Raw genomic sequence first — 26,145 nt, forward strand, 5'->3', positions numbered from 1 at the left:
GTTTGAAAAGTAGTTACTTCTTTTATAAATGTTTTTTATTTCGTAAATAAAAAAATTCTACAAAGGATGGAGAGTTTCTTTTAAATCATTATAAAATACTTGGTGGCAGTCAGCTGTATTAATGATGTTCTCAATTCAAAATTCAAAATTGAAATTTGAAATGGATGGGAAGTGTATTAATTGAAATTGAAATCAGTCACCTAACAATTAAGTTTCCTCCACTATTTTCTGCATTGGAAATGGTGAAGTGTATTCTACAAGCTAAATTTTTTTTTTTAAATAAATAAATTACGACTTTGCCTATAAATAGGGAAGTGTTGCTTCTTTTTTTTGTCTTGCTTGCATTTTTTTTTCGTTCATGTGTGTAGGGATTGTTCTATTGGTATAATTTTCTGTTTATTTAAGAACAAACCCTATGAATTCGTTTTCATAAATTTTATACTGACTGATTTATTCATTTTTCAGGATGGAAGGATTCATAATACTGCCACCACATCTCATTTTCTCAGTGCAGCGGTAAGATATTTTTTTTTTTAAAATCGTAACAAAATTTTCTCACTGCATCTCATTGTTCTTTGTTCCTTTTGGATTTGTGAATCTGAACTTTTTTTTATTGAATAATGTTCGAAGCTTTGCGTGGATAGATCTGCATCTGTTATGACTTTAAAGTGAAAACAGTTTAAAGGTAAAATCATAGGATATTTTTCTTAGATCTGATCTACATCTGTTATGGTTTTTTTATTTTCCCACTTCTCTCTCACTTTTCTTTCGATTCTTCCAATTCATCTCTTGCAATCAATCTTGAACCTGAGATGGATCGGTATTTTGTTTATCTTTTGTTAGAGCGGGTTGGTCATGGAAGTAGATTTGATGATCATTTGTTCGGCAAACGATCTTGGAAGCATATGTCCTCAATGTTCAATGCGAGGAAACAAGTGAGCTGTATTAATGATGTTCTCAATTCAAAATTCGAAATTGAAATTTGAAATGGATGGGAAGTGTATTAATTGAAATTGAAATCAGTCACCTAACAATTAAGTTTCCTCCACTATTTTCTGCATTGGTAATGGTGAAGTGTATTCTACAAGCTAATTTTTTTTTTAAATAAATAAATTACGACTTTGCCTATAAATAGGGAAGTGTTGCTTCTTTTTTTTTTCTTGCTTGCATTTTTTTTCCGTTCATGTGTGTAGTGATTGTTCTATTGGTATAATTCTCTGTTTCTTTAAGAACAAACCCTATGAATTTGTTTTCATAAATTTTATACTGACTGATTTATTCATTTTTCAGGATGGAAAGATTCATAATACTGCCACCACATCTCATTTTCTCAGTGCAGCAGTAAGATTTTTTTTTTTAAATCGTAACAAAATTTTCTCACTGCATCTCATTGTTCTTTGTTCCTTTTGGATTTGTGAATCTGAACTTTTTTTATTGAATAATGTTCGAAGCTTTGCGTTCAAAGATTTGCGTGGATAGATCTGCATCTGTTATGGCTTTAAAGTGAAAATAGTTTAAAGGTAAAATCATAGGATATTTTTCTTAGATCTGATCTACATCTGTTATGGTTTTTTTATTTTCCCACTTCTCTCTCACTTTTCTTTCGATTCTCCCAATTCATCTTTTGCAATCAATCTTGAACCTGAGATGGATCGGTATTTTGTTTATCTTTTGTTAGAGCGGGTTGGTCATGGAAGTAGATTTGATGATCATTTGTTCAGCAAACGATCTTGGAAGCATAGGAAATCACATGTTTGATATGTGTTGAACTCATTCCTCCAATGATTGCTACAGAATGACACTGAATTAATAGTGTTTTCTTATTATAGGTACAAACTGATCTTTTAATTCCATATTTGCTTGGTCTGTTTGTTACCTTGATTTTATTAGTGCTGTTATAGTTAGCAATAAGTTGTATGCATTTTTCTTTTTTTACCCATCCTCATTTTAACATAGTCTACTGTGGCGTATTTATTTTTTACATAACTTATCGAGTAGATAACTGTATTTGATTTGCATAATATTGATCACTTTCGATAGCAGATTTTTGTTTATGATTGATATTTGCAAAGTTGTGTCAATGCTGTAATTTTTTTCACCTGAAATATAGAATAAGATAATAACACAGGTTTTTGTAAGTATAAGGTTTGCAGTGCGATTAACCAACTACGGCGGACGATAAATATTTTGTTCTTTTTCTCCCGGGCATCGCACGGGTAAATTCACTAGTATGATTATAAGACCCAATTTTTTTAATTACTAAAATAATTCTCAATTTGCATATAGAACCTAAAGTTCACGATAAAATTTCGTTTGAATTTTTTAGCAATTGATCTTGAAACCCTTGGGATTTTTGTTCTACGTGATGAGAGTTTTCTAATCATATATCATATGCATATTTTCATTGAATATTCGAAGAAAATTTCGAATCTGAATTTTTGGATTTTATTACATGAAAGTTTAGAAAATTTATCAATTTTTTTCAATCGATACATTGAAACCTTAAATTGTTTTGGGGCTTTTGAAAAATAAGTTTTTAGTTATCTATTGACACAAAAATTGTTTTAAATCGTTTCCCATAGTAAAGGAATTTCGTTCAAGAATATATTGTTATGAAATATAGGGTTCATATTATGAAAGTTTCAAGTTTCGTATTGATATTGTTTCATTGATGTAAAACGAAAATTGGATTGAGAGTTTTAGTTCTCCTATTATTTTTCCACTGTTTTATGTTGTTTTTAATACAAAAATCACACTTTTTTGTGCTAAAAAGAATCGCGACCCATAGCTTGAAAAATCACTTTTTAAACTTTCAAAATTTATAAAAAATGGCTCAAAAATATATTATTTTTGAGATAGATTATATTAAAATCTCGTTACATTGTTGTTTCTATGTTATTTTGTGATGAAAATCGCTCAAAAATATGCTTTTTTTGAGTTTTGACGAAGCTCTTATAGCGGAACCCGATTTCGAGCGGGTCAACCTGCCAAAAGAAGAAGAAAACACTGCAATAGAAAATATCAAAAAATCCTAGGTGTTAGGGTGAGATTGTGAGAGAGGCATTCTATTTATATTTCTTACTAAAGTCTCACGAAATCCACACTAATAGAAAATCCATTAAAATCGTTAGATTTTTTGAATACCACGAGATTGTTTTTCCATTGTTTAAAATCTTAATTGAATATCAACGGATTTGAACGGACTCTAAAATAATTTTTTAAAATTCTAATTGAATACCACATGACTTTTTTTCAATCCATTAAAATCCTAATTGAATACTAATGGGTTTTTTTGTCCAAAAATAATCTTTTAAAATTCTTTGAAATCTCAATCTAATACATCCCCTTAACTCTTATAAGAGAACTTCCAAACCAAACTAAAAACTAAAAAAAATAAAATTTATTTCTCTTATATCACATAAGAGAAATTTTATCTCCTACTCTCACTTCAATTTTCGTGTTCTATTTTTTTCTTTTTTCTTTTAGAAAATAAAGTGGGTCCCACCATTTATTTTGAGAGTATGAGAGAAAATTTATCTTATATCACATAAAAATAAAACCAAAAAATAAACTAGTCTTTGTTTTGCTGCAAGAGAAACTAACCCAAATGGATAAACTTACCAAGTCATGTGGTGAACCTTCCAATTCAGATAAAACGGTGGCTGATTCCGATCTTATAGGACAAGTGAAAAGGGAAATTATCCAATATGAATCAGGAAATTGATTGGTTACCACATGAACAATTGCAGAAATGGAATTAGGTTCTTATTCGTCAATGGGTGTAATATCTCAATGTAAATGTATGGGTGCTCAATGAAACAGTGATATAGACCAAAACTTATTGTGTAGTATTGTATGGTGACTCTAAAATTATGCAAAATAACAACTCATAAAAGTTAAAACTGTATTATATCGCGAAGAGGAGGAATTTATATAGGACGAAAGAATATTTTCTAATTATAAGAGAGAAAATAAGAACGAGGCAATGTTCAGGTGAGGGGAATTATCTCTGATAAGCTCAAAACACCACAAAAGGAGCAAAAGTATATATCCCAATCCAAGCTTCAAGCTTCACTGATCTTCAAGCTTCACTGATCTTCAATCATTTAAAAGAAAAAAATGAAACAGTCTAAACATGAATATGTTGAAGTACAGACCAAAAGAGTAAAAGTGATAATTAATGATGCATCAAGTGGCAGGGTAGGAAGTAAACAAATTCTTCATCAAGAACAAAGAGGAAAAATAGTAAAAAAATGGTTATTGCTCTCTCAATATGCACTTGGAGACTAAGGATTCAAACTCATTGAAATGATACACAAGGTAAAATTAACTCAAGGAACATGTTTATCAAAAGAACTACTCAAAAAATAAATATTGTTCAAATTAAAGCCAAAATATAAACACTTCAGAAACGTTTTCCCACTTTGAATATGTGACGAGGGAGGATCATAAAACTCAAAAGTCAAAACCCAGATTATTCTTACCGTCATATCTTAAAGAAACTTGTATGTAGAGCAAGAACACAAAAAAGATTTGTTTTTTTCTACTAATTTAAGAAATAAATTTTAATTATTCCAATTTTTATTTTATTTATAAAGTTTTTTTTTTTTTTTGAATAATTTCATTATTTCATTCTATTATATTATTTACGCCTACTCTTTTATATTAATTTCCTCATAAATAACATTTTAATATCATTCCTGAAAACGTACGATGTTTCTTGAAACAAATTAATGCTTATAATATAAATATAAATAAATGATAAGCCCTACAACTCAGAGAAAAAAGAGAAGGGCTTTCTGATCAATGGAGGAAAGGGGAGAATGCTCTGGTTCAGCCAAACCCTCAGATGAAATCTGGGCCAAGCTTGGTAATCATTATTCTTCTTCAATCTGTTTTTGGGTATCCATGTCAGACACACATTACAGATATTAATTCAAGTTTCAAACTTGGGGCATTTCATGTTTTTCAATTCCCCCCTATCAGATTTCGTTTTAATTCTTCAAATTTCTCAATAAAGCCTCCATTTTTATTTTTTCTTATGTTGTCATTATAAGTTGCTCAGAAGTTCATTTCATGCAAGGTTCCTGCATAGTTCCGCTGGTTAATTACTCGTACGTGCACTGTAATAATGGGTCGCTGTGGATGGTTCTTTTTGGGCTTTGATTAATTTGCATGGTGTTGCTATCTTCACAATGACAAGAACTTTGTAGGTTTGCAGTGTATTTGGCAGAAGGGCTGGGGGTATAGAAGGAGTAGGAAGAGTTTCTTCTTATGTTTATGTTGGGTTGAAGTGGGTGGGAATGAATGGAGAGGCTAAAGAGGGTAGTGATACTGATATAACTCACTGTTTTATTGGGTTTATACATTTGATTTTGGTTCATGAGGATGTAATTTGAATGCTGTTTACAAGCATTGTTGCTTTAACTGTTGGGGTCAGTTTGGTGTTCCCCTTAAAAATAAGAATGGAAAATATACGGATGAACTTTCTTTAAAAATTTGTAAGAAAACTCGTCCGAGTTTTCATCCCAATTTTGTGAGAATGCCAAATTGATTCTTAGATTAAAAATGAAAAAAAGAAAAAAAGAAAGAAAGAAAGTGAAGGGATAGATTTAGTGTAGAGTGCGAAATTTCCTTAAGGTTCTTTTTTTGATCAAACTCTTTCCTTCTTGCAGTTCCGTCAGACTCGAGATATTCAGATGTTGAGATAAGGTCAGATGAAAAAGTAATATGTTCGGAGATGTCATCTACTTGCAGTGACAAACATAGCTGGTGCAAAATAGTAAGGAATTCTGATCTATGTTCTGCCACAATGGAAAATAAGAGGTAAATTCATGACCAATTAATAATAATTATAAAGTAATTGAGTAAATCATGCTCCCTATTTGCCAAGATAAATATTTGTTAGTAGAAATTATTATTTTGAGAAGAACTGGGAACCTGATGGTGAAGGAATGCCGATTAATGAAATAATTTATACTTTGCATGCTTCCACAACCAACCCCCCTGCCCCCCAAGTATTGAAAGTCTTATGCTCTCTGCTAAAAGGGTCTTGTCTCCTTTCTTCTTCATATTTGCTGTCCTTTATATTTTTTAATTCTTTTTTTTTTTTTTTTGGGTGTATCATGCATTCATACTTTAGTTCAAATACAATACTTGTTGATGGGGCTGAGGTATGCAATGATGACACCCTTGTTATCAAGGATGGAAGTGAAATTATCCCAGCTCCTGATAGAGAAGGTCAGAGTCTTTTTATATTTATTCTAGTGTAACAATTCTTTTTGCTGACTACATATATCGAGCAGAAAGTTGTAAAATTATGTTGTAATCTATGATTCAGTTGTTACAATTCCATAAAGTAGTGTTGCTGTTGGGCTACGGTCAATACATTGATTTGTCTCAAGCAAAGATATATTCCAAGTTTTCCTTGGGTTGAGTAACATGTTATCCTATTTTCTTCAATAAGCATCAAACTTGGTTTGACAAAAGTGGTCGTATTAATTGTTCGCTGCGTTAAATAGCTAATTCAATAAAGGGATTTGGATTAAAAATGGTGTGATTGATTGGTCAGCATATCACCTTGGGCAGTAACATTGGCCTAAAATAAATTAATGGCATGTAATTTGTGCCATTTTAATCCTAACCCACATTATGTTAAAAACAAGTGGAGATTTCTTTTCTCAATAGTGTTTCTGGTTGGCACGATTTTTGGGTCTTTCGAATTATTAGTAATATCTTTATTAGAGTTGGACAAAATTTTATGCTAATTATTTGGTTTTTGATATCATTTTTCAATATTTATAAGCTGATTATTAATTACTTTAATTCCATTTTCTCTCTCTTCATGGCATTAGGATTTGTTAGCTACAGATTTCATGTAATGTCTAGTCCAGAAACCTGCCAGACGCAGCTAAAGGTTGACAGTTTCTAATTTGTTCTGCCTCCTTAATGTCTCCTTCAATACTGTTTTTATCTGTAGCAATGCTGATGACTTGTTTGTGTTTCTATTATAGATATGTGTAGATGTCGACCATGCAAAGTGTAGCATTTGTTTAAACATATGGCATGATGTTGTCACTGTTGCTCCTTGTCTTCATAATTTTTGGTATGGATGATAGCCTTTTCTTCCTCTTTTCTTAGGATTGTAGTTCCGTTTCAGTTCATTGACTTTAGCTTGAATTGCTATTTGACATCACAGCAACGGTTGCTTCTCAGAGTGGTTAAAGAGGTCAAAGGAAAAACGCTCAACCGTACTTTGTCCTCAATGCAGAGCAGTTGTTCAATTTGTTGGAAAGAACCACTTTCTGCGTACCATTGCAGAGGTAAATTTCATGACACAGCATTTCATAGAGATTGAACTGAATTGTAGATGACATATAATTAAGCATATTTAATTGTAGTGTGCTTGTCCACTTATGGGCAGCTGCAAAATAGCGGGAAAGGATGATGTTGGGCATGGATTAGAGGATTGCTTGATACATAAATCAAAGTTTAAGCATTATTCTGATGCATAATTACCAGGATGACTAGCCTGAAATATAGTTTGACCGCAAGCTATCATACTTCTAGTTCAGAGTTACAAGGGTTCTCTTTTGTTTCATTGTCATAACTCTATTTTGATTGATCTATTGATTTTCTTCTCTTCTTTTACTCACTAGTTTATCTTAATTGTTTTATTGAAAATATGTTTTATATATAAATTGTCAAGTGGTGTGCATTGATCCATGTAGTTGATGCACCTGGTACAATAAGGCTTTGTTGTTGTTTTCTCTCAGTAGTCTTTTTTTCTTTTCCAGGATATTGTAAGAGCTGATTCTTCCCTAAGACGCACGTCTGATGAAGTTGCACTTTTGGATACATATTCATCTGTACGATCAAACCTTGTGAGTAAAATGATTCTTTTAATGGTCAGAATTTATTTCCCGCTGCTGTGTTATGCAATTCTTGTCCAACCATTCTGAATTTTTAAACAAAAAATGAAGACAGAGCAAACGGCACCTACAGCTAGCCAGGGTCCGCGTGCGGATCCTAGGATACGGCACCGGATCCTTGTTTTTTTTTTTTTTTTTTTAAAACGCCGTGGGGCCCACTTTTCTGTGTCAGCTGTAGAGAGTGTTATCTATGGCGGCTGCAGAAATGATAAGCCCTATATATATGTATGTATGTATATGTATATATATGCATATATACATACATATATATATGTATGTTTGTGTGGATGTGTCTAGTTGTTGTAATAAAGTATTCTGTCCTTTGTTATAGAATTTTATTCGAAGTCAGTTATGATTAAGGTTGTTTGCCAGGTTCTTTTATTTAACTTGAGAATAGTTATTGATACCCCCCTTTTTCTGGATTTTGAGATCTTATGTCGATGGTTTTATTGTTGATAATGTTCTTCTGCTAATTTTATTAGGTCATTGGATCTGGAAAGAAGAATCGAAAGAGGGCCCATACACCACTGGATGATCAAAGTGATGGCACACACCATCAGTGCCCACAGTGTGGTATGTAATACAATGTCGGATGTGCAATGATGTCCCTAGGACAATGCAGTCTATGCAGCATAATATTTCCCCCCCATCAATCTCCTTAGCATACAGTGCTAATTGTTCATGGCATTCTATTTCAGTTATGTTATCCATAAGAATGCCATGTTCGTAGTCTGTTCTGGCCGGCATAAAAGAGATCTTTGTGGTTTTTTGTGCTATACATTGGTTCAAATTCCTTCCTTTAAGGGTTTTACTACTCCAGTATTTCACATTGGTATATGATTTTTTTTTAATTTATTTATATATATATATATATATCAAAAGCCCTTGTATTGTGTACTTAGTATTCAATGAATCTTAGAAATCATTCAAAACATGCATTTAGTTTGGAAGGGCATATTTTGTTTTTGAATAGAATGGTACTTGGACTGCTGATACTGAAGCTTTTCTTTTTGAAATGGCTTATTGAACCAGATGATGTCATTTAAACTTCGTTACTTTGTCTTTCTTTTTATGTGTCATCCCTAGACCTGAAAAGGATTTGAATTTTGTTTGTTTGGGTGCTCCCTATTAGCTACCGTGATTATACTCTGACTTTCTTGACAATTTACATCATGTGTCATAGAGAGAAAAAATCTAATTTGTTACCTTTTCCTTTATTTCTTTGTCTCATCATGCTCATTGAGTTCAATACTTCACTTACAATTTTTAGTTACTGAAGTTGGTGGGTTTCGTTGCAATCATAGCACTGTTCATCTCCAATGTCAATCATGTGGAGGAATGATGCCTTCCCGTACTGGTTTTGGTGTTCCTCAATATTGTAAGTTATCATGTGTGATTTAGCTAATTGCACAGCCATGTTTCTGTTTTTTGATAAATCGCCTTTGATTGGGGTCAAGATATTTCATGCTAGCTTGTAGCATTGTAGTATCTTGTAGGTCATTTAAATTCACACTGATGAAACGTAGTATTTTATTTATTTTCCATTTTCTTTATGGTGATATGTAATATTCACATTCATTCAAAATGTCAGATAATTCATGCTTTTCATTACTTGTAGGTTCAGGATGTGATAGACCTTTCTGTGGAGCTTACTGGCATGCGTTAGGGGTAACTGGGAATGGCTCTTACCCTGTTTGCTCCCAGGATACTTTAAGACCTGTATGTACTATGTTTATCACAATTGATAATTGTTATGAAAGTTGCTTTTTAGAAAGCCCTTATATTTTTTGTGTTACAGGGTGGATTTTTTAGTTGATTTCCACCATCCAATTAACTGTGCAACAAAATGTTTCCTCGCTTGGTTCTTCTTTGCCTTGGGAATTAAAGGCTATGAATATCATATAATGGTCGCTTAGCCACGTCCTTTGTCTGCTTTTTTTTTTTTCTTTGCAGATCTCAGAACACTCTATCTCGAGAATCCCTTTGTTAGCGCATGAAAAGAATCTGCATGAACAGAACGTACAAGCTTTCTGATCCCCATGTTTTTATCATTTTTGGTCTGTTTTAGCTGATCGTTTTTTACTATGATTATCATTTGTGATTTTCTAGATCACTGAAAGTTGCATTAGACAAATGGGGAGGACGTTGCAGGATGTTATTTCAGAGTGGATAGCAAAGCTGAACAACAAAGAAATTGGTAAAGTGATAAATTCGTCTTCTCTGTAAATGGTTCATGAGAAGTATTCTTCCGGGATTTTAATATTCTTGTTTTGCATTAGCTTGCTATGCTTAATGAAAATTTTCAATCCAGTGGTAGATTGTTAGAAACCCTCAATGGAAATGGAGAAAATAAAAGGATGATTTTATTGATTGACTGGAATTGAACAGAACAAGCGAGAAACTTTCCTTCAAGGGTTTTCCCTTCACAATGGGTTTCCACTTTTACAGCTGAGCACTTGCTTGGTTCACCTGAAATATAATTTTCTTGAATGACTCCTTTCTAGCATTATGATAAGATCAACAATGAATAAATGGCAAAATACCACAGTAGCTAGTATTGAATTTAAGGAATTGACAAAATAAGGTCTCTGTTATAAGAATTCAACTATTACAGATCCAGAAAATGACAGAAAACAGAAATAAGAGCCAAATAGCTTCGCAACAGAATTGAGACGCCATGAGCATTGTCCAAGCCTAGCCTAAATCCCATGACCTCAATCGGTGACTCTACCCATGCAAACACACACCTAAATAACAAACTTCTACCCTCACACTACTGTAACTAATTCACTCTCCCATTACAACGTCAGCTTCACGCTCCTCAGCTACACGCTCCTCAGCTTCACGCTCCATAGGTGCTGCATCATCATTCATTGAGGCCCAATTGAACTTCCTTCTATTTTTACCACGCACATAAACCATAGTGGGCTTAGACGGGCTGGGTTTGGGCCCCAAAGGCCTATCAATACTTCCCCCAAATTAAGCACCTTGTCCTCAAGGTGGGCAGTAGGGAACAAAGCCTCCAAAGCCAGAAAGTTCTCCCAAGAATTTTCAAAAGAAGGCAAATCCTTCCATTTAATCAAAACCTCCAAACTGCCAGTAGCTGAATGCCTCCATTGCAGAACATCCTCAGGCTCTACTTGCAACTCCCAATCAGTAGATAACATAGGAGGTAAGGACTGAACATTAGGCACAGGGTGAATGGCCTTCTTCAAAAGAGAAACGTGGAAAACAGGGTGAACCCGACAACCATCAGGTAAAGATAAACGGTAAGCTGCCGCCCCAATTTTCTGCAATATCTCAAAGGGTCCATAGCAACGAGGACTTAGCTTCTCATTAATTTTTTTAGCAAGAGTTTTGAGGCGATATGGTTGGAGCTTCAAGTAAACCAGATCACCAACTTCAAAAACAACCTCCCTGCGATGCAAATTAGCCTGTGCTCTCATACGATTCTGCGCCCTTAGTAAATTAGCCTGGAGCTCATCTAAAATGGAATCTCTCTCCGTGAGCAACTGAGACACGGCATCAACAAAACTAGCGCTGTTACCTACCCGTAAAATATGCGGGGGATCCGATCCATACAATGCCTTGAAAGGCGACATTCCCGTGGAAACTTTATAAGTAGTGTTATACCAAAACTCTGCCCAATGCAACCATTTAGGCCACTGTTTTGGCTTGGAATGGCAGAAACATCGAAGGTACGTTTCCAAACACCGATTAACCACCACCGTTTGGCAGTTCGTTTGCGGATGGTAGGCGGAACTATAATGTAACTTGGTACCAGCGGCCTTGAACAAATCTGACCAAAAATGACTCATAAAAACCTTATCTCGATCCGATACAATGGCGATGGGAAACCCATGCAGCTTCACTAGATAGAGAATAAACAACTCAGCCACATCTTTCGCAGAATAAGGATGAGCTAAAGACATAAAGTGAGCGTACTTAGTGAGCCTGTCAACAACAACGAAAATAGTATCCAAACCACCAGCCCGAGGAAGACCACCCACAAAATCCATGGAAATATCACTCCAAACTTGAGTCGGAATAGGCAAGGGTTGGAGCAACCCAGCTCGTGACAAGTTCTGCACTTTGTTCTGCTGACACACAGAACACTCTGCCACATATTTTTTAATGGAACTGCGCATACCTTCCCAAAACACAACCCCTGCAATTCTTTTAAAGGTGCGAAAAAACCCCGAATGGCCCCCTAAACCAGAATCATGGAACTCATGGAGAATTAAGGGAACGAACCTGGAAGTCTTGGAGAGCACCAATCTGCCTTCAAAAAATAAACGACCCCCGTATAAGGTAAAACCAGGCTGTGAGGTAGGATCAAGTAGCAGAGCTTGGATAATCGCACAAAGCTTGAGATCTTGCTGCACCTCTTTTTCCCACTCCTCCCCTTCAGGCAGTTCCATCTTAGTGATGGCAGCACACTGCATACGCCTGGAAAGAGCATCAGCCACGACGTTATCCCTTCCCGGCTGATATTGTATTTCAAAGTCGTAACCCAGCAATTTAGAGGTCCATTTCTGTTGTTCCTCACCCAAGACTCGTTGATCAGTCAAGAATTTGAGACTCTTTTGGTCCGTGCGCACAATAAAGTGCCTGCCCATCAAGTACTGACGCCATTTTTGTATAGCAAAGACAATGGCCACCAACTCCTTCTCATAAACAGATTTAGCCAAGGCCCTACTCGAAAAACCTTGGCTGACATAAGCTAACAGGCGACCCTCCTGCATTAAGATAGCCCCTATACCCTTGCCGGAAGCATCAGTTACAACCGTAAAGGGTTTGGAAAAATCAGGTAGAGCTTGGACTGGCACCGAGCTCATTCGCTCTTTTAACTCTTGAAAAGCAGAATCGGCCTCCGAGTTCCATTTGAAACTGTTCTTTTTAAGAAGGTCAGTCAGAGGCTTAGCCAGCTTACCATATCCTTGCACAAATTTCTGGTAATAACTGGTGAGACCCAAAAACCCACGCAAACCCCTGACATCCTTAGGAGAGGGCCACTCCCTCATAGCATGAATTTTATGCGGGTCAGCCGAAACTCCAGCGGCCGAAATAATATGACCCAAATATTCAACTTGTTGGCCAAAACTGCATTTTTTCTATTAGCAAACAATGCATGATTGCGTAGAACCAGAAAAACCTGCCGCAAATGGTCAACATGTTCTCCTTTGCTGCGGCTGTAAATTAAAATGTCATAAAAAAAAACTAATGCAAATTTACGTAGAAAGGGTTTCAACACCTCATTCATCAAGGCCTGGAACGTGGAGGGAGCATTAGTTAAACCCAAAGGCATAACTAAATACTCATAATGCCCCTCATGCGTCCGGAATGCGGTTTTGGGAATATCTTCTTCACGTACGCGAATCTGATTGTAACCAGACTTCAAGTCAATCTTGGAGAAGATTTGAGCCCCCCAATCTCATCCAAGAGCTCATCCACCACTGGGATAGGGAATTTGTTGGGCACTGTCAACTTGTTCAGCTCTCGGTAATCAACGCATAATCTCCAACTACCACTTTTTTTTTAACAAGAATGACAGGACTTGAGTATGGGCTGATACTAGGCCGAACAGTCCCAGCTCTGAGTAGCTCACCAACCAGTTTCTCAAGTCCCGTTTTTTGATAGTACGGGTAACGGTAAGGCCGAGAATTTGGAACTGAATCACCAGAAACCAATGTGATAGCATGATCATGAGACCTCTGCGGGGGTAAACCAAGAGGCAAGGAGAATACGTCTGCAAACTCATTGATGAGGGCCTCCAGCTCAGTCCAACCGGACCATTGGGAATCAACAGCAGGGGAACTAATCTCAGTCTGCACATAGAACCCTTGACCCCCAACCTGAACCGCCTTCAACACAGCCTTAATAGAAGATACTGTCCGTGACAAGGAGGGGTCACTAGTGATAAATTTTTCACTGCCCTGATCATTGTATTTGAAGGTCATGTCCCGAAAATTTGCTTTGATTTCATCCAACTCTTGTAGCCAATCCATCCCTAACACCACATCCGCACCACCCAGATCAAACAAAAATAAATCTTGCAAGATGAAGTTACCTTGCACCTCAATCTCCACTCGGCGGCAAACCCCCTTGCATGTAACGTTATGACCGTCACCCACCTCCACTTGATACGGGTGTGTATCTTCCACCAATAACCCCAGCTACTGCGCTACCTTTGCCTTAATGAAATTGTTGGAAGCCCCACAATCAATCAGGACAACCACCTTGGAGCCCGAGATTTGGCCCCAAACCTTCAACGTTTGATTCGACGTCAACCCCATCAAGCTTTGAAGAGACAACTGGAGCGCGAGCCTGTTCTCTTCCTCCTGCTGGTCAGACGGTAAACGTTTTAGCATATCTGGAGCTGCGTCTGCCTCCTCCTCTCCATCGTCCATGATCAGTAGGTTGAGATGCTTGACCGCACATTTGTGGTCCAACCCCCATCTCTCATTACATTTGAAACACAATCCCTTTCGTCTTCGCTCCAACATCTCCTCTTGAGGCAATCGACGAAAAGTGCTCGTTTGAGCTATGGATCCTTACGAAGATGAATTACTGGCGTGATTGCTTAGGGAATTCAAGCCCTTCACAGCCGAGTTAGGGTTTGCGAATGAGTTAAGTGGACTGGAGCCCCCTTTCCAGCTCCGACTTCCGGATTGGGCCCAATTAGCAGGCCCACTATTATTGCGCGTTTGGGTTGGCCCATTCTGAGATTTTGAGGACCCACCAGCCTTAGACCCACCCAAACCAACACCTTCTTCTAGCCACGCCATATTTCGCTGGTCGATCTTCTGAGATAATTTCATCATCGCCGACAAACGGAGCCTCGGCGACATGAGCACTTCCTCCCTGACACTCGCGCGCAACCCATTCAACCAAGCCCCTTTGATAAACTCCTCATCCGCATATCTCATCATCCCTACCACCCTCTCAAACTCCGTTCTGAAAGTGGCTACCGATCCCGTTTGTTTCAGGGCATATAAGGGCCCATACGGGTTATCTTGGATCTCAGGCTCGAATCTACTCAGAACTTCTCGTCAGAACTGAACCCACGTAGCATTCGGATTTTCTATCTCCCACCATTGGAACCACCCAAGTGCCTCACCGTCTAGTACCATCAACACCGCTCACACCCTATCAGCCTCAGCCACTTCATTCACTGAAAAATAACGGTCAACCTTGCTTAACCAAGCACAAGCATCTTCACCAGTAAACACTGGGATTTCCAGCTTATTGGAACTAACCTCATTCATTATAGGACGACGCGGTAACCCGTTGGAGTTATCCGACTCGACGTCTGGTCCCCCATTTCCACCTGAACTATTAGTGGGTCGTAGTGCAGCGACAGCTGCTGCAATGGATTCCAATTGACGCAACATTTCGATATGTCTTAAATCGTTAGCATCCATCCGACGAATCAATTCCACCTGACCTGCTTCACTACGTCGAATCCGTTCCTCTAATCCTTCCATATTTCTCATAGATACCATACCAAGACTCCCAGAAACGGGAGCTTTGATACCAAATTGATAAGATCAACAATGAATAAATGGCAAAATACCACAGTAGCTAGTATTGAATTTAAGGAATTGACAAAATAAGGTCTCTGTTATAAGAATTCAACTATTACAGATCCAGAAAATGACAGAAAACAGAAATAAGAGCCAAATAGCTTGGCAACAGCATTGAGACGCCATGAGCACTGTCCAAGCCTAGCCTAAATCCCATGACCTCAATCGGTGACTCTACCCATTCAAACACACACCTAAATAACAAACTTCTACCTTCACACTACTGTAACTAATTCACTCTCCCATTACAACGTCAGCTTCACGCTCCTCAGCTTCACGCTCCATAGGTGCTGCATCATCATTCATTGAGGCCCAATTGAACTTCCTTCTATTTTTACCACGCACACAAACCATAGTGGGCTTAGACGAGCTGGGTTTGGGCCCCAAAGGCCTATCACATTATTTTCCCTATTTATCTAAATGAACCTCCTCTAACTAACTGTTCCTAACTACTTTGCCTCCCCTTTATTCTTCCTCCAATGAAGCTTAAGCCACCAAAGTCTCAAATTCTTGGAATATTCCTCTACAAAAATGGTTTCAGAGTAGTCAAGTGCTCATACACATTTCCAAAAATTCTTCCACCAAACCACTGTATCAAGACTATCATCAGCCCTTCCCAAGACAAATCCAGCGTGGTCTCCCTCAAAAAGTGGAACCAATGGACTGATGAAGGTGAGTTGTACGTCTCTGCCGGCTTCATCTCAAATTGGGCACCTCAAAAAATTTCTCTACCCTGACAATCCATCCCACAGAATCACTTTCATTGAAATTGGGCAATTCCATCTTCATCTCCCAAGAACGCATCCTGTCTGTGAGATTCCATTTCTCCTTTGTCCAAATCTACCCTATCTTGCTTGTTCAATTGAGAAGACAAAATCTCTTGCGGTGGTTGTATTTCAACATCTTTTTTCTCGAGATCAATGTCCTGCTTCTTTATCTATTTGTAGGAACTATTGGATTTATGCAGAAGCGATTTAAGACCTAGTACATTGGTATGCTTACCAAATCATCCTCGTTTAAAAATTACCTCTTGGTGCGCAGATTTCGTGTAGAATCTTCCCTTGTATGATTCCTCTTCACGAACTGCTCACCTCAGCGCTGCAGCACGAACAACCTCCTTGAAGCTGGGCTGTGACAGAACTTCTAAACTATGTCTCAAGGGAAAATGGGAAGTGTGTGGGCATTCTCTCACTTTCAGAGAGATGACCTTACCTCAGCCTCTGCAACCACCAAGTGAACACTAGAGAGGCTGATAACTATAAGTGTAGAATATATATGGGTTCCAAGAAACCCTAACCCTTTGAGCTTTAGGTTTCTTGGTCTCTTCTTACACACTAGGCCCTATTAGGCTTTAGTGAAAGAGCAAAACCCAACACTATTGACCCAGCATCTTCTAGACTCCATGATCACTGGTTATCTTCTTCACAAGTTCCACGGGATTTTGCAATGCCTCAACTCTGGTATCCATCTCCCCAGTTCTAGCAGGTTGGACCAAAATGTTAGGAACCCCAAATGAAAATGGAGAAAAAGAGGATGTTTTTATTGGTTGATTGAAATTTAAAAGAACAGGGCTAGATACTCTCCTCCAAAGGTTTTCCTTTTTACAACTGAGCATGTGCTCGGTTCACCCTCAAATACAATTTCCCTGAAGGCCTTTTTTCTACCCTTTTCCCACCTAGTTATCTAACTAACTGCCCTAACTGTTCCTAACTTTGACTCCCCTTTATTCTTCCTGACAAAAACCCTTTGATACATCTGTCCTAACATAGATTTTGCAAATTATTCTTACTAAAAGTTATTCATTGGTGAAATTGATCTGATGATGTAAACTAACAGTGTCAACAGATCTTACGTTTCCTTTTTGTCTTTGGCAGATACAACACGAATGATGCTGAATCATGCCGAAATGATTACTGCTGGGACATTTGTATGCTGGTAAGCTTTGTCCCGCATCATTGAGGGCTAAAATGGAATTATTTAAATGTTGTAAGTAGCATGTGTAGTCCCAGACTTATGAATTATCCTAAGAGTAGGTTTTAAGGCATTCTGTGTAACGTGATACATGTTATGAAAATTGTTTTAGGTGGACCCATGCTGAGGCTAATAATGTATAACTCAAGCTCTTTTTTATTTACTTGTTTGCATTATTATTATTAAAGTAGTGTGTTATTTTCGTTTGAAGATGTGCCACTCCTTGATTACTGCTGTAAACTAATGAATGACAATTGACTAACAAGTAACATCCTTCCCCACCCCCTTGCAATTTAGGCAAAAATATAGGATGGACTAAGAATTAATTTGCCTTGCGTTTGAATGGACACCTATACTGTATTTGTCCAACACTGAAAAGAGTAACATACTGGATGCTGGTTTGGCTCATGTTTCTATTTGAAGATATTAACACTGTGAGCTGGTTGATACTCTAATTGTAATAAACAACTGACTTTAGTACAGTGCGCAATTAATTGTCTTGAGTGTCATTTCAACCTTTGCATTTTCGTAATGCTTTCTTGTAATCATGCAGTGATTGTTATCAGAAGTTGGTGTCATTTCTCTTGTACTGGTTTCGGATTTCTATTCCCAAATACGTAAGTACCTTCAACTCAAAGCATTATACTAATCAGAAGATTCTGGCTCTACTAAATTTCTATCACAGTTTCACTATTTAGAGCTTGTAAGAAACTAATTGCATCTCTTAAAATATGAATGAACATTACTGATATTTTTTATTCTAAGTTGACCCTTGTATTTTGGTTTGTGTGCATATTACAAAAAGCTTCTTCCACCGGATGCATCAGCAAGAGAAGATTGCTGGTATGGATATGCATGTCGGACACAGCACCGCAGTGAAGAGCATGCTCGTAAAAGGAATCATGTGTGCCGTCCAACCAGAGGCTCCCATGTTTGATGTTCATATTTTTCTTTTAAGTAATATCTTTGTTTCTAATCCTCACCTTTTGAGTTAAACAAAATGCTGTGTCGGTTATAGTCTTCTTCTTGGATATAGAACTGCTTTTGGCTGGCATCACTGGCTGGATTCATAGAAGTTCAAAATTAAAAAATTGATTGTCTCCTTAATGATTTTATTTTAGCTTTTTAAAAAAAAAAAAATTGAATCACTAATGATAAGGTACTTTATATTTTTAAGAATATACTATAAAGTTTTTTATGATGTGATATTTTTATTTATTGCTGATATAAAAGTGAATATTCGTAATAAATCAGTCATTGATGTTTTAAAAATATTTAAACCTAGGATGTGTTGGGTACACAATTACAATTTAAGTATTAAAGGAATTTTTTTTTCATGAAGTAAACAATAATGGGGTAAAATTTCTAACTCAAAAATAAAGATTTATGGTTACAATTCACCCATTTTTTTTGGTGCTAGGGCTTGACTTAAATCGATTTCAACTGCGTTGGAATTAGAAGTTCATATAAGACTAAAACAGCGTCATTGAGTGATTGGGTATAACAATGTTATGAAGTTATATTAACTTGACTACATGTTCACAAAAAAAAAAAAAAAACTTGACTACATTGTTACCTAATCACTCATTTAATATAGCTTTATTGTTAATTAAAATATTAACATCACAACTATTAGTTATTACCTCCTAAACACGGACTCGTGCTTTTTTTTTTTTGAATTATGCGTGTCGGATACGTGTCCGACACGGACACGCTCCGACACACGTCTGACACGCGGTCAATTCTTCGACACGTGGTCAACGCTCGGTCACGTTTTTTTTTTAGTCTTAATTTTATTTTATTAACTAAAAATAAAAAAAATCATTTATAATTCTTTTCTGTTATGAAATTTAATATGAAAAATTAACAAGGTACGAAAAATTATTTTGTTTATATTTATGTTATAAAATTTGAATATTTGATTAGTTATATGACTTATTATGGACTGTTATATTTATTAAATATAAATTATATTATATTATATATATTAAAAATATTATTTAATATCAAAACGTGTTTCAACGTGTCGAAATATGTCATTTTTTAGAATTAACGTGTCGGCGTATCGTGTCCCGTGTTCCGTGTCCATGCATCATAGGTTATTACAACTTTGACTATCACTCTATCAGGATGTTTAAAGTTAGGAAAAAATGTGTGTTATTTTAAAAGATGTAAAGTTGTGTCATTTTAAGAGAGAGAAAAAGATAGATAAAGAAAGAGAGAGAGAGAGAGTTGACCAAAAAAAATAAAGATGTGGGTCCTATCTCTTTATGAGAGTGAAAGGATATAAGTTGTGTCATTTAAAATGATAAACACTTTTCCTACATATATCACTTTTCGTACCCATGCCAATTTAACTATTCATCTGGGGGGAAAAATCTTGAGTTGCACAAATATATAGAGATTTACATGAGTCTCACCCTGTTTTAATTTTGTTTTCAAAAATAGTTTCTTAATTTTCAGAATAAAAAAAAAACTTAATTATATGATAAGAATTGTTTTATAAAAATAGTTTTAAAATGTATAACTATTTTTTGGTTTTTAAAATTAAATTTATGAATTATTTTTGTTTTATGTTTTAACTTTTAACTTAAAAAAATAATACATAAAATATCTATTTCATTAAGAGTGCTACAAAATAATTTTAAGACAAAAGAAATAAAAATAAAACACAATCAAAGTAACCCATCTTTATAGCACCCAACTGCTCACTCAAATTTGGTTAGGTGATGAAAACATTCTGTACGAAGAACAGTTCTCGATGAACTTTGATCAACATTGCGCCATGTTTTCCTGTTGCACCAACCCAGCAACCACAATTATTGGACTTAAGAGGTTTTCACCAACCAGCAAACGTATCATGTAAAAGACTAACAAACTAGCCGTTACTATATATAAGTACTTGTATCTTTTTTATTTATTTATTATTATAGGAAATGTTATATTTACAAATTTTTTGTTTATAAATTTTTACAAATTACATTAATTATGACCGATCATACTTTTTTTTTGGATAGTACTTGGAATCGAACAGCAAACCTAACACCCCTAAACACACCCAACACCACTCGGATCGCTAGGCTATCCCTAGTGGTGCTGACCGGTCATACTTCAATCAAGAGTGTATGACCGGTCATACTTAATGTAATTTGTAAAAAAAAATTGTAAACGAATCATTTCTTTATTATTATTATTATTATTATTATTATTATTATTATTATAAGTAATGCGTATATCATGTGTTATGTAAGCATTTTTAAATTTAAATAAAATATTAAAATAGATAATCAAAATAAAAAATATTTAAAATTATTAAAAGAGTATATGAGATTAATTTTAAAAAAACTAAACAGTATAAATTAAAATATTTAAAATTACAAAAAATATATATGCATAATCAATTCAAAAGAATTTGAATTTTTACAATTTGAAAGAGAGAATATTGATAATGATATTTGTCAATATTATTTAATTTTACTTTCAAAATATTTAATCACATGGATTCTAATTTAATATAAAAGGTGTACATAATTGTAGTCTTGTACTTGATTTGAAGATAGGATAAATATCATGTTAACTTTGCTTAATTTCTATTTTTTATTCGATAAATGGGGTGGAAAGGATTACTTGGTCATCATGTCGTGTCAAACAATCAACTCTTCTAAAAGCTTAAGTTGTTAGGAAAAGGCACATGCTTAATTTTATTATATCTCTTAATAATATAATTAATTTGTGTTAATAAAATTAACATTCCCTAGCAAAATGACAACAGTCAAGGACGGGGTTTTAGCGTTCTAGTGCTGTGCGATCGTTTCTGCCATGAGAGCTTACCTTACCATTAAGTTATTAAATTATTGAATAAGACTCAAATTAAATAAATAAAAAATACATATATGTAACATTCCAAAGCCAAGTTAAGGATGTCACAATTTCATCCAAACCCCTTATGGGTTCTGTTACTCTGTTAAGAATATAAGAAAAAGAAAGAACAATAGATTGATTACGAACTGGAACAACGATTTTCATCATGAAAAAAAGTGTGATCTTTGGATGTTAGAGCATGGATTTTAATGGGTGCTGTGAATATATATAAGCTGTTGTCTTCAATCGGAATCAACCCAAATTCGTTGGAATGGTTTGATTTGGGTTCAACAACCAAATTATGGCCAAACCCAATCTAAATCCATTATTGTATCTTTGGTTTGGATTTTAATGTTTCATCAATTCGTTCTAACTTGACCCATCTCAATTGATTTAATTTATATTAATCATAATGATGAATTAATATTATATGAAATAAAATATAGTGTAACTGAATATGACAAACCATAAACATAATAGAGTTGAGGATTGAGATAGACCGAACTTCAAATCTTCAATAATAGTAGAGAGAGAGAGAGAGAGAGAGAGAGTTGGAAGCGTGGAAGACTCACGTGGAGATGAAAACGAAAGGATTAGTAGGTAAGAAGCGAGTAACGTGCCACCTTTCTAAATTCCTATACCTTCTAGAATAGTCAGCCTTTGCCTCGTTGGTCCTTAATTATAATACAATAATCATTCGTGCTTTTACTTCAAAACACGTTCATATAATGATTAATATAATTTTTTTTAAGAGATAATTTTATCTCTTATTTATATATATAAATATGTTGGGCTCATATAAAGTTATGTGAAGAAAAAAAGAAAAAAAGAAAAAATAGTGTTTATATATTTATGTGTGTTTAGGAGATAAAATTATCTCCTACAATATCATAAACATTAATCATATAATCAACAGCATGCTAATTAAAAAATGTCCATATTATTATACAAAGAAAGAAAAGCATAAGCACCGTCCTACGTAATTTAATAAAACCGTAAATAATGTAACAAATACAAAACTTACCTTTAAAAAGGTTATTGTCTAAATTATCTTTTTTAATAAATATTCCTCAATCTATTTCTTTTTCAAAGTATATTTCAATCTATATTCCTTTGAACAAAGTTGATTAGGTTAACCACATCTTAAAGTCAAACTTCATATGTAGCGTGATTTAATTATTCAATGCTCCACATTCACTTGAGTAAATGTCAAGTATAAGATTTGAATTCATCAAATTGCATTAGATTAATATTAAATTTAAAACTTGTATCAATTTTATTAAATAAACTAATATTTGAACTCATAAATATTTTCATTCATTTGGTAATTTTTTTTTAAAATCTGTAAAAATTAAAAATATTACACTTATTTTAATAATGTTAATTTCACTATTAACTTTTGTTCATGTTCATCTGAAATATTTAATCCACTTGATTCTATTTTTTTATAATTAAGGAAAGAAAAAGAAAAATTAATAAATATCTTATTGTTATTATAATAATAATAATTTAATTATTTTTAAAATTTATGGTGATTTCAAAATATCATCATATAAATGATAATTATTTACCTTATTAATTATTATTTGATTTAATTAATTCAATTATAAAAAATATTATCAAATTATTGTAATTCATGCGGAGGGAATAGGGTCGGGAGTATAAATAAAATTTAAAACGGATGTCCAAAATTTCACCTCGTGATAGAGTGGGACATAGTGTAAGAAAGTGAGGGACATTAATACCCGATTTTTTAGACAATGGCAAAACGCTCACTTTCGAGACACTTTTGATATAACGGTGTACTTATATCCTGATTAAATGAGAAAAAATTTTAGGACATGAAGGAAAATATAAAAAAATTTCTGATTAAAATGAAAAAAATGTATCCATTTTAGTAAACAGGTATATTGAGTTCGTACACCTATGGTATTAAAAAAATTTCCCTCACTTTCTCACATTTTTCTCCCAGCATTTTTCTTATTGTTAGCTTTATTTTCATTTATTCTCTCAATTCTTTCGTCTCTACATAAATTGTATTATTTTAGTAATATCATTTGGTAATTAAATTAATTAACTTAAAAAATAAATAATTCTCATTTAAATGCTGATATTTTAAAATTATAGAAAATTTAAAAATATTAAATTCATTAATAATAATAACAATAAGATTATTTTTTCCTTATTTGTCAAAAAATAAATTCAAGTGGATTGAATTTTTTGGACAAATAAGGAAAAGATCAATAATCAAATATAATTAATAGTAATAAATTTAATGTTTTTAAATTTATAAGAAATCTATAAAATTTTCCCAAACAAATGAGAATAATTTATGATTTTAAATAATTTTAAATAATTTTTGACTTTTTTAATTTAGTACTAAATTCTAATTTAATGTTAATAGAATACAAATTGAGTCAATTTAATGATATTTATTCAAATAAATATGATTATGCCACATGTGAAGTTAAATTTTAAAATATGACCTATTAAATAAACTTTTGAGACGGTAGATTAGTATATGGTTAAAATAACTCTTTTGTTGCTGGATAATTTGTTTTTTCTACGGCACCAACATCAAAAGCTGTGCTAAGCTTTTGTTTTGTTTTTTCTTTTAATTTCGTAGGCTCCATTATTTTTCTTGTGTCTATTAGAGGTGATAAGTTTTTTCTTGCAACAGAAAAAAACTTATCATCTTTAATATATGAAATTTATTTATCTTATATTATATATGATAATTAATTATCTTATACAATAAAAATAAGATAGTAGGGTTTATTTTAAAATTGATCAATTATTCTTAAAATAACTAGACAATCGATCAACCAAACTACTCAGATAATCTATCAACCATTTAGAAACAAAAATTACTAGGTAAAGTGTAAGTTATCATGCTTAATATTTACTCTTTGACAAATAGTTACTGGTGAGTCTCGGACAAAGTAATTTAATTTGAACTATTCTAGATTGAAATAATTAAAATGCAGATGCAGATAGCGATATCAGCGAGGAAGAGTGAGAATTTATGAGAAGAGACAGAGGGGGTAGGTGTAACAGGTGACGTGAGCAACGTCTACGTACCTAACCTGCTCAGGCTTGAATCATGGCGTTTCGTACTTTCGTATGTTACTGCATCCTTTTTGTGTTTATTTGTTCTCTCTGTTCAGTGTTCTGTCTTTTTTCTCCTCTTCTAGACCGCACCATCCATTCATCTCTCCAGGATGCCTGGCCCCACTCCACTCCCTCACCAAATACTTATCTTTTCTCTTCAATCACGCACTCTTCTCTTCTCACACTTCACACTTCACACTTCTCACTTCTCACTTATTTTTTCCCCTTCACTTTGGGTGGTTGCTAAACATTATGCCTAATCACATGACGTGGGCCACATGCATCCTTATTTATGTATTACAATGGATAACGATTGTATCGTGTACTCTATCCTATCAATAAATAATTCAAATGAAAGATGCACCGCAAAAATAAAATATATTATTGCTTAATATAAAAGTAATTTGCAATTAAGTTTAAAATCAGCAAGTAAATGAATTACCTGGCCGTTTGGTATGTGGCTTTTCTCGGGAAACTGATTTTTTTTAAATTTTAAATTTTTGGATATTATCATAAACTGAATGTAAAAATTATATTTTTGAAAATCAAGACTCCCGAACAAAAAAAAATTCTCCTCTACCAAACGCCCCCTAATTTAGGGTGTATTTGATACAAGTATTTCAAAAGGATTACTGGTAAACCTTCTTTGGTAAACCCAATTACCATGTTTGGTAGAAGAAACAAAAACCAATTCCCGGATATTCAAGGATTACCGGTAATTTGATTTATAAAGAAAAATCACTATTCAAATTACCAAAAATAATATGGTAATTCAGAATACCAAGTAAAGGGAAAACACAACAATAATTTTTGAGACAAAATTACCCCAACACACATAAAAACCTAGACCTAATCTATCAATTACAAAAGTAAAAATAGTTGGATTATTTTTGTAAAATAACCTTATATTCCAAGTCATATTTCGTTCTAAACCAAACATGGAATCAATAATGTTTATCTAATATTTTCGGTAATATTTGGGCGAACCAAACACATTTTTCGTAAGATTCCAAGTAAACTCAATTTCTATTGTATTCCCATTAATCATGATTCCCGGATACCAAAAATTTATCTTGTACCAAACACATCCTTACATTGCCATTTTCTAATAGTTTTTGTTTTTGTTGGGTCTTTCTTCAAGTCTCAAGACATGAGTTTCATGATTTCATTTGCCACTTTCATACTGATCCATCACAATTGTCTGCTAGACTGATCGCTCATCGCTTCATTATTCGGTTTTGGACTGCAACAATAGATCAATCATCAACAGATCAATAAAACGTTTATGTAAACGTGCGTGTCAAATTCTCAGCATTTTTTATCTAGCAGAGTAGTGTCGTGTAGGGAATACGGCTCAAAAGTGCAACTTTCGGTACATTTATTTTGTGATATATGGATAAAAAAAATTATATTATTTAAAAATTAAAAAATAAATAAATGATAGCTGATCATATATCAAAAAAATAAACGACAGATGCAGTGTCATTAAAGTTTTATCCCTAACTAGCGCATTACGCGATCGTACTAGCACCATTCAGCAATATGATAGTAGATCAATCGAATGTCTCACACAATTTATACACAAAACAACGGAACAGTTCAGACTGCCATATTTTTGGATATTTTTACTAATATGTTACTCCAATAATATTTTTTACTAGATTATCACGTGTTGAAGTTCATTA

At 34.3% G+C, this 26,145-nt stretch overlaps 1 protein-coding gene across 2 annotated transcripts; it reads left to right on the plus strand.

Moving 5' to 3' along the window:
- Positions 1-4,781: 4,781 nt before the first annotated feature.
- LOC133312678 (uncharacterized) lies at positions 4,782-18,561 on the plus strand. 2 transcript variants are annotated; one of them, XM_061513917.1, is made up of 15 exons: positions 4,782-4,870; positions 5,676-5,826; positions 6,143-6,240; positions 6,855-6,916; positions 7,014-7,105; positions 7,199-7,322; positions 7,797-7,883; positions 8,414-8,504; positions 9,202-9,309; positions 9,550-9,650; positions 9,885-9,950; positions 10,041-10,128; positions 17,392-17,452; positions 18,042-18,105; positions 18,294-18,561. In XM_061513917.1, the coding sequence occupies exons 1-15, from the start codon at positions 4,807-4,809 to the stop codon at positions 18,423-18,425; spliced, it is 1,389 nt and encodes a 462-aa protein (XP_061369901.1). In that variant the 5' UTR covers positions 4,782-4,806; the 3' UTR covers positions 18,426-18,561. The 2 variants fall into 2 exon arrangements, with proteins under 2 accessions (XP_061369901.1, XP_061369902.1); XM_061513918.1 differs by having other exon boundaries at positions 4,790-4,870; positions 7,797-7,868.
- Positions 18,562-26,145: the final 7,584 nt, after the last annotated feature.

The sequence above is a fragment of the Gastrolobium bilobum genome, unplaced genomic scaffold (assembly GCF_033153095.1).
Source record: "Gastrolobium bilobum isolate Gb01-03AN ecotype WA unplaced genomic scaffold, APGP_CSIRO_Gbil_v1 utg11336, whole genome shotgun sequence".
NCBI lineage: Eukaryota > Viridiplantae > Streptophyta > Magnoliopsida > Fabales > Fabaceae > Gastrolobium > Gastrolobium bilobum.